We start from the raw sequence: 9,624 nt of genomic DNA on the forward strand, positions 1-9,624 counted from the left end.
TCTGAGGCAACCACAGCCAAAGTGGTTCAAAACATCAAAGTTCATGCTCAGTAATCCAGATTTTAAAAAAATCCCACAAAGTTCAGTCAGGTCATCTGGACGGTTTCCATTTTTTTGTTGTTGAGACGTTTCATACTTAATCCAAAGGACTTCATCAATAGTCAACGGGGGAGAGAGCGGGCCCCAGAAACCATCATATCATCAAACTGTTTGGTCCGTCAACTATGGGAGTGTGCTGCCTGTGGGACTGAGTTTGTTTGTGGCTCCTTGGATTGATGAAGTCCTTTGGATGAAGGATGAAACGTCTCAACAACAACAACAACAACAAAAGAAACCGTCCAGATGACCTGACTGAACTTTGTTGGATGTTTTACCTGGATTATTGAGCAGGAACTTTGATATATGTTCTCATGTTTTCTCCGGGTACTCCAGTTTCCTCCCACAGTCCAAAATCCTGCCTGTCTGGCATCAGATCTGTGATCTCAGAGGGATTTGTAAATAAACAATAAATAACTGCTGGGTTTTAATCCCAAGTGAAGCTGCAAGTCTGAAGGGCTCTGAAGATACTGGTTTATTATAATGCACCACTGAAGACAAACGTTCAACCACACAGATGGTTTCCTGGAAACCAACACGCAATTTATTGTAAATCTGGTGACGTAAAATAAAAACTGATCAGCTCAGCTCTTTCTCGGCATGTGACATGCACGTGAGGACCAAGCAGGTCCACGTCAGCATTTTCTTGCTGGTAATAAAGAAGTTCAGAGTTCACAGATAATGGTCCGGGGGGGGGGGGGGGGACTGATAGTGAAGCAACGAGCTTCACCTGGATACAAGGCAGTAAAAAACTCAGTAGATAGGAGCGAGGAACAGAGAGTAACCATGAGTCATGCTGTAGGAGGAACTGACGAGGTCCAGTCTGAGCTCCGGTGTCTGATCCAGAACCAAACAATCCCCTCAGATCAAATGACTGGTTCTTTACAGGAACTGCTTTTTATCGTTGTATTTAATGGAGTAAAAGTAAACTTCATTTTGTGCATTCTTTACAGTTTTGTATGAGCAAAACCAACCAACTCTTAAAAGTATCCACTTTGTTTTCTAAGTTATAAACTCCAAATCCCATGAGTCCAGTGTGACAAAGACAGCAGTTCTAGGGAAGACTTTAATGGCGGACACTGAATCTGCTTCGAGCAGCAGTGTTTCCAAACTGCTGCTGCTTATCCTCCATCATCTGAACTTCTGGACTTCTTCACGTTATCACCCAGCAGCTCCTGATAATCACGTTAATAACAACTTATCACTTGTTCATTCTGGACGTTTTAAAGTATTAATAAAAAAAAACAGCATGTCAGGTGTTCTATTTCTGAGGGGACGTTCGTTGGTCTGCTGCTCACTGCAGATTTTCTGCTGACAGCTTTTGTTTTCTGGCAGGAGGTTAGCCACATCTGCATTCATGCAGTCATCACTCATATGACCACAGTGTGCTGGTCTGTCTCAATCTCCTGAATAAACAGAAGTTACATTTCAGCTCACAAGAAGCCGAAAAGATGCTTATCTTTGCTACTTTGCATGGAGAATGTTTTCTAGATCTGTCCTCCAAAGAAGTTGGTTTGAAGGTGGATGGAACGCAGAATGCAGGCTGGACCCAATACTGAAAATACTTGTTTATTAGTTAAATACTGTAGAACAAAGTATAAAGGCTAAACTGATGGACAATAGCTATCAATGTATCAATGTTTAGCACCCAGCTACATCTATACCAAATCTTAGCTCAATATCTGTAAAACTGACAGAGTTAGAGCCATTTTTGTGTTTCAAAGGCCAAACCTCTATTTCTCACCTCTCCCCTATCATAGACAAAAATAATAATAATAACAATAATAATGGGCAGCACGGTGGCGCAACTGGTAGAGCTGCTGCCTCTCAGCGAGCAGGTCCTTGGTTCAAACCCCGGTCCAGGGGCCTTTCTGGGTGGAGTTTGCATGTTCTCTCCGTGCATGCGTGGGTTTTCTCCGGGTACTCCGGTTTCCTCCCTCAGTCCAAAAACATGCATGTTAGGCTGATTGGTAACTCTAAATTGTCCCTAGGTGTGAGTGAGAGAGTGAATGTTTGTTTGTCTCGTTTGTCTCTATGTGGCCCTGTGATGGACTTGCGACCCGTCCAGGGTGTCCCCCGCCCCCCGCACAGTGATTGCTGGACATGGGCACAAGCGACCCCCGTGACTCAAAAATGGAATAAGCGGGTAAAGAAAATGGATGGATGGATGGACAATAATAATAAAAATAAATAATAAAAAAGTCAAATAACTCCATCCTCCTCTCGTCAGACTCCTCAGGTAACAGCTCCATCTACAACCTGTCCACGCCGACGTCCGATGAGTACTCCGACTTGTTTGAAGACAGTGAACCAAACATGGAACTGGGAGACGGGGTAGAGATGAGGCCCCTGGCCCCGGAGGGGCCCCTGAAAATGAATGGCTGGCTGATCTGTAAAGAACAGGACGAGATGCTGAACCTTGCTTTCACTGTGGGCTCCTTCCTGCTGTCTGCCATCACGCTGCCGCTGGGGATCGTCATGGACAAATATGGGCCTCGAAAGCTTCGGCTGCTGGGCAGGTGGGTCTGGACAGGAGGAGCGTTTGTCAGAGTTCTCAGAGCACAAACAGAAATATCATTTGACAGGAAACTATAAAAGATAATTGTTTGTTTTTGTGTTTTCAGCACATGCTTTGCGTTTTCCTGCCTTCTGATTGCGTACGGAGCCTACAAACCAAACGGTAAGTCTCTGCTCCAGGAGATTACAGGTGGTGAGAGCTGACAGCTAACAAGGGTCTCCTTCACAGAACTGTCTGTCCTCATCTTCATTGCCCTGACTTTCAATGGCTTCGGGGGCATGTGCATGACCTTCACCTCCCTCACAGTAAGTGTTTGCACCAGCTTCCTGCTGCAGGGCGTCCGTCCAGATGTGAAGTCCACGTGTTCACAGCACTTTGTCTCGGTGTTTGCTGGCTCCCTGCATGCTCACCCTCTTCCAACGCTCGCCTCTGGCATTCCATTCAGTGCTCCTTTTTTGTTGTTCTAACTCTAAACTCTGTGTTCCCCGTTTCTGCCTCAGATGGCAGGAAAGGAACAAAATTAAAAAGTCACAAAGAAACATCATAAAGGATTAGTTAATACTTTCTGCTTCATCTAAAAACATCACAGCAGGCAAACTCCTGCTGCAGGACACTTGCGCACAAAACTCACCTTCATTTTTATTGTATAAATAATCTCTGAGCTGACCAGCCCTAGACTTCACTTCAAGGCCACTTTATTAAAGTAATCCTTAACATCTAATCCACACCAAAGTTCTGCTAAAATCAAAGTACTCTTCATGACTGAGCAGCAGTTTCACAGCTTCATTTTACAGAAATTATTTTGCAAATTCCAATTGATTTGCCTCAATTATGAAATTAGGACCCAGTGGGATTAAAACTGGCATTTAGCACATCAAACTTGATCATTCTGGGTTAGTCAGAGTACAATGAATGTAAAAAATGTGTCACCAATCCAAAAATTGAGATGAATCAGCACAGACATACACTCGTGCACCAGCACATAAATATTGACGTTTCTATGAAAGCTCGCTTTACTTCAGCTGACTTCACACAACCTGCACCCACAACCCTAAATCTGCGCCTCTGATACAAAAACAAGAAAACACAGATTTCTTTATTGTTTCCAGAGATCTCAGGGTCACTGCTTTACCATTCATCTGCATTCTTTCTCTGCTGTTCTTCATGGTCCAGTCTCTTCCCTTTACCTTCAGTGAATCCTATGGTGACTGTGTGGAGCTCTACCATGGTGATGCTGTTTACTGGTGAGAGGCTCGTCTCCACTAAATCTTTACGTCTGCACCACCACAGGCTACAGGTCCACCTCCAGCCTAGTGCTTGTTGCACCCCATTAAATGTCTCTTTAACTGCAGCCTTTTCTGTAGGCTTCAGTTCCTCCAAGGCTCCATGAAACCGTGTTTACCCCTCGGCTCGTTACACCCCCTCAACAACCAGGAATCCTTGGTGCTGTGTTAATTATTAGCCACAAGCCTGAGTCCTGACTTGTTGTCCTCAGACCTTCAGGAGCTGTTTTTATGATGGCTGTTGGGTAACTTTGTCCTAATGTCCACCGTTTAATTCTGGTCTGTACATCAGCTGGAATGTTTAAAGCTCTACGCCAACATGCGCTTCAGTAAAATACTTCAACTGTAGCGTAAACTGGTTGTGAATGTCTTTTCAGTTTATTTCTAACTTAGCTTAGCTTGTCTTAGCTTGACTTGCCTGAATGAACTTCTTATTTATATAGCACCTTTCATAGATATACCACAAAATACTTAAAATAAACAACGGCAAAAGGTCAAGTCAAGGTTCTTTTTGTCATTCGCATCGCATGTGGTACATGTGATGGAACGAAATTGTGTGCACAGGGTCCCAGTTACATCCAATAAAAGTATAAATTATCAAATAAAAACAGTAATATGATATGAACTAAGAAAAACGTTAAACTAAGAATACGCTAAACACTTAGTGCAAAAACAGTAATATGCCAGAACAGTAAGAACATGCACCAAAATACATATAAACATCCATACATATAAAAGTATAGAAAAAAAGGGTAAAACACACTTATCTATATAAATGCATGCTTCTGACAGAATGTCTTCAGATGTTTTAAATGCATCAGTAGACTCTAGGGTGTATAAAGACGGGGGCAGTGCTTCCACAGTCGGGGAGCAACTGATTGAAATTACCAGTCCTGAGATTTGAAATAGGTGCTGGTACCACCTGAACCTAAGAGATGGTGCGTGGAGCTGAACCAGGTCAGAGAAACAAGAAGCAGCTTGTTCCTGCAAAGCTCTAAACATTAAAATTAGAACTCTGAAGTGAACTGGGAGCTAAAACAAGTTAGTTTATAGGAGTTGACAACCTTTATTTATACAGGTTAGTCTCGTTGAGCCTCATGGCCTCATTTACAAGAGAGACCTGTTTTAAACAAAGAACACAGAAGAGGTACAGACAATAAACAATAATGTAAAAAGCATATAAAATGAAACGCAAATAGAAGAAATTATATATATAAAAAAAAAATAACAGCTACATTATAAAGTGATGTAAAATACTAAAAACAGGAAGATGTCTGCATTGGTTTTTGCCTTGAACTTAACAGTTGTTTAAAATCCCTTAGAGAGGTCAAGGTCAAGAGCTTCAGATCTTTTTGCAAGGTGTTCCAGGATACAGGAGCAGAGTAGGAGAAGGCCCTTTTGCCAAATTCGGTTTGAACTGAGAGAACACTGCAAGTAATAATGTCCTGACAGCGCACGCTGTAGCTGCACTGACAAAGTGACATGTAGGAGGAGATGTATGAAGACAACAGACCACGAACAGCTTTAAAACAGACCTACAGCCGAGTTCTGGACAAACTGAAGATGGTTCAGCTCCTTCTGGTTTAAACATGAGAATCAGCTGTTCCAATGGTCCAAACGAGAAGAAATGAACGCATGAACAATCATCTCAAGTTCAGTTTTTGATGAAGCTTTTCAGTTTGGAGATGTTCCTGAGAGGGAAGAGTCAGTTTCTAGTCAGTTGTTTTAAAGACATCGCAAAATTTAACAGAACATGAAACATCAAAGTTCATGCTCAATAATCCAGGTTAAAAAAAATCCAACAAAGTTCAGTCTGGTCATCTGGACGGTTTCTTTTTTTCTTTTTTTTTTTGAGATGTTTCATCCTTCATCCAAAGGACTTCATCAGTCTGAGGAGCCACAGACAAACTCAGTCCCACAAGCAGCACACTTCCATAGTGGACCAACCAGTTTGCTGGTGGTAAGATGGTTTCTGATGCATGCCCTCTCCTCTGTCGACTCCTCTGAGGCAGCCATAGCCAAAGTGGTTCAAAACATCAAAGTTCATGCTCAATAATCCAGGTAAAAAAATCCAACAAAGTTCAGTCAGGTCATCTGGACTGTTTCTTTTTTTGTTGAGACGTTTCATTCTTCATCCAAAGGACTTCATCAGTCCTGAGAACCCGAGACACTTGTGAAACAGAACAACTCAGAGTATCTTTCCTTGTTGTGCGCAGCCAAACATTTGCTAACTTTAGCTCGCTTTTCTTCACATTGAAACAAAAACTGACAACAAAGAATGAACTCTTCTCCCTCTGAATGTTACATGTTCACTCCTTCACCTCGCTCACCCCCTCTGACTGTTTCAGCTGGGTTGTGTGTGGAACAGCTGTGTGTGTTACATGATGTTGTTTTACTGGTTCTGTGTCACATTTCATCCGGTTTCCTCTGATGTGGAGCCATGTTTGCTCGGCATTTGTTGCCCCTCTGACCCCAGCGTCAGAGGGCTTCATCGTCATGCCTCCCTCTTTCTTTCTTCTTTTATTAAAATAAGCACAGCAGTCTGAACTCTGATGCTGACTGCACTTTATTAAAACATGCTTTGTATATCAAACAATATTGCACTTTTAACTTTGTTCAAAACAGATCATTTGTGTTAACCTTTGACCTATTTTTTGTCGCACTGTGTAGCTCCCCAACATGTTTGGAGACCTCCGCTCAACCTTCATAGCCCTGATGATTGGCTCCTACGCCTCCTCTGCTGTCACCTTTCCTGGTGTAAAGGTAACAGTTGCACCTTCCAGATTCTACTTAAACTAATATGAAATCTGTCAAAACTAAGTGCATGATGTGGGACCATTCAGACGAGCAGCATGAGGAGGAGGAGGCAGGATGCTGGGCTGAACTGATTTAAATCAGATTCCATCTGTCATCTTTGAATTGTGCATCACATATTTTCTACCTATTCAAAAAAATATCTTGTTTAAATATATCATTAGATATATCATTCGATAATAATAACATTTAAGTCATGTGAAAGTTTATTGCTTTATTTCTTTAGAGACAGTCAAAATGAGCTGTTTTGATTGAATGTTTAATTTCTGGATAAGTAGAGGACAAAGAACGCACTCTGAAAAGTTATTTGAAATCTCCATTTGTAAAATAAAAGTAGAGCAGTGAAAAGTACATCAAACTAGAATAATACCAAGTAAAAGTTTAAAGGCGCTGGCATCATTTAAGACGGTTAACTCTGGATACAGCTGCTCATTTTGGCGACTCCATGGGTCCAGAAATTAATAAAAAAAGACTCGTACAAGAGACAGAGATCTCTGACATCTCTGGTCTCCATCTAATTTCCCATTTATCTGTGATATACAATATATTTTGTGATATTTGTGACAAGATGTGACAAGATATTTTGTGCACAGGTCATCTATGATTTGGGCATACCTTTCATTACCATCCTGGTGGTGTGGGCTGCCTGTGCTGGACTGGTCTTCTTCAACTGCTTCTTCAACTGGCCTCTGGAGCCTTTCCCAGGACCAGAAGACATGGACTACACGTCAGTAACTCGCCTACAGAGCTGCCGAACACACTCACAGCATGTGGGCAGATAGAATAAATACTGATTGATTTCTTCTCTACATTCCCAGCGTAAAGATCAAGTTTAGCTGGCTGGGCTTCGACCATAAAATCACAGGGAAGCAGTTCTACAGACAGGTGACCACAGTGGGCCGTCGGCTGAGCGTCAGCAACAACGTGAAGCAGAAGGAGGTGGTCAGCAAAGATGGACGCAACCTCTGCCTCTCCACTACGGACCTGGAAATGGACTGCAAGCCACAGGAAGAATGTAAGACGCAGACATTTATAATAATTTCCATACAGAAACCTTTGTTGACTACTGAAGCTGAAGGGTGAAAAACGGGTCTACAACCTGAGGCTCTGGAGCTACATGTGGCTCTTTGGTCCCTCTGCAACGGCTCTTTCAAGCTTAGCACAAACTAGCTGAATTTTATTGGTTGTTGTATACAAATAACAAAAAAATACTAGTTTTAATGGTTTGAATTTATTTAGCAAATACTCATTTTAACTTTTTGCTTTATTTCTATACTTGTTTTTTCCACAATTGAAACAATTACATATGTCTGTATAGTTAATAGTTTTTTTAAACTATTTATTTATTCATTTATTTATTCATTTAAAAGAAAAACAAAAAAATAAAACAAATTCATCAACAAGAAAAAACAATGGATGAAAAGGCTGCAGAAGTAAGAAAAAAATTATTATATCTGCCCCTTATTTTAAAAAATGCAAAATAACTACAACCAACAACTCAAGCTTGAACAATCTCCAATGTGAAAACAAAAAACATCAGGTATTCTTCACATGGTACCAAACTTTCCAAACAATTCATCTTTTTAAACATATAAATTGATTTTGAAATTTTTATAGTGATATCGAGGCAATTCCACAATCCTATTCCCTGAATTACAACACAGCTCCTTCAGACTAGTTCTATATGGAGGTTTTATAAACATTTCCATTCCCTTAAGGTTATAATGACTCTATTTTTTTTAACAAATTTTAATTGAATTTTGGGGGTAATATTGTTTATGAGCTTTATACATGACTTGTAAAGTACTATATTCAACCAAATCATAAAATTTTACTAATTTCAATTGATGTAATAATATATTTGTTGGATGACCATAGCACTTCCTACTAATAATTCTTATATATATTTTTGGTAAAAAGAAAATAGGGTTTGTAATTGTTTTGCATGCGTTTCCCCAAACTTCAATACAATAGATTAAATATGGAACAATCATTACATTATACAATATATACAAAGCTTTGTCATTCAAAAACTATTTTACTTTATACAGTAATGCAATTGATTTTGCTATTTTTAGTCTTAATTAATTTACATGAGATTACCATGTCAGCTTCTCATTAATAACAACACCCAAAAATTAATTAACTCTATGACTTTCAATACTGTCAATTTTAAATAGGACTTTGATACTTTTCTTTCTAATACTAAATCACATGTAGTTAGTTTTTTCCTAATTTAATGATAACTTATTAAGATGGAACCAAGTTTGTATTTTTACTAATTTTGCCCGTATCATCTCTAACATCTGTTCAATGTCTTCACTCGAACTAAAAAATGTGGTATCATCTACAAATAAAACACACTTCAAAAGTTCTGACACATCAACCATATCATTCACATACAAAATAAACAACTTTGGTCCCGACACAGAGCCCTAGGGAACTCCACATCCAATAACACAAAATTCAGCTCTTACATCGTTTACCCGTACAAACTGTCTCCTATTATTCAAATAGCTATTTTTCCCCTCTTTACAAGTATCTGGTCTTTTCATTTGTCTTAAATTGTAAAAATATTAATAAATATTCAAAATCATTAGATATTTTTAGCTTTATAATGTCACCCCTACTGGCCACAAAAGTATCCTCTAACCAACCTAAATTGGCCCATGGGCCACCAGTTGATAATCACAGTTGGAGCAGGTTGTTGCAGTTCTGAACACGTTTAATTTAGTAAATAAAACTTTAAAAATGGCTCATTTGATCATAAAGGCTGCAGAACCCTGGTGTAAATGAACTGCTGGTCCTTGTGTTGGTCTCACATCCTGCAGGTCCTCCTCTGTTGCTTCAGGTGGACTTCTAATACTCTAAATAAGCCTTCTTGCTTTGAGTAAAAAAGAAGTATGCACTTGT

General features: G+C 40.0%; 1 protein-coding gene across 1 annotated transcript in view; it reads left to right on the plus strand.

Moving 5' to 3' along the window:
* The window catches only part of slc43a2b (solute carrier family 43 member 2b), a 17,358-nt gene that overhangs the window by 2,533 nt on the left and 5,201 nt on the right, over positions 1 to 9,624 (plus strand). The window contains exons 3-8 of the mRNA XM_037687991.1: positions 2,327 to 2,615; positions 2,721 to 2,776; positions 2,843 to 2,919; positions 6,568 to 6,660; positions 7,305 to 7,438; positions 7,530 to 7,726. Coding sequence (XP_037543919.1) covers positions 2,327 to 2,615; positions 2,721 to 2,776; positions 2,843 to 2,919; positions 6,568 to 6,660; positions 7,305 to 7,438; positions 7,530 to 7,726 — 846 coding nt within the window. The remainder of the gene's footprint in view (positions 1 to 2,326; positions 2,616 to 2,720; positions 2,777 to 2,842; positions 2,920 to 6,567; positions 6,661 to 7,304; positions 7,439 to 7,529; positions 7,727 to 9,624) is intronic.

Source organism: Nematolebias whitei, chromosome 14 (assembly GCF_014905685.2).
Source record: "Nematolebias whitei isolate Nwh7 chromosome 14, NemWhi1, whole genome shotgun sequence".
Classification (NCBI taxonomy): Eukaryota; Metazoa; Chordata; class Actinopteri; order Cyprinodontiformes; family Rivulidae; genus Nematolebias; species Nematolebias whitei.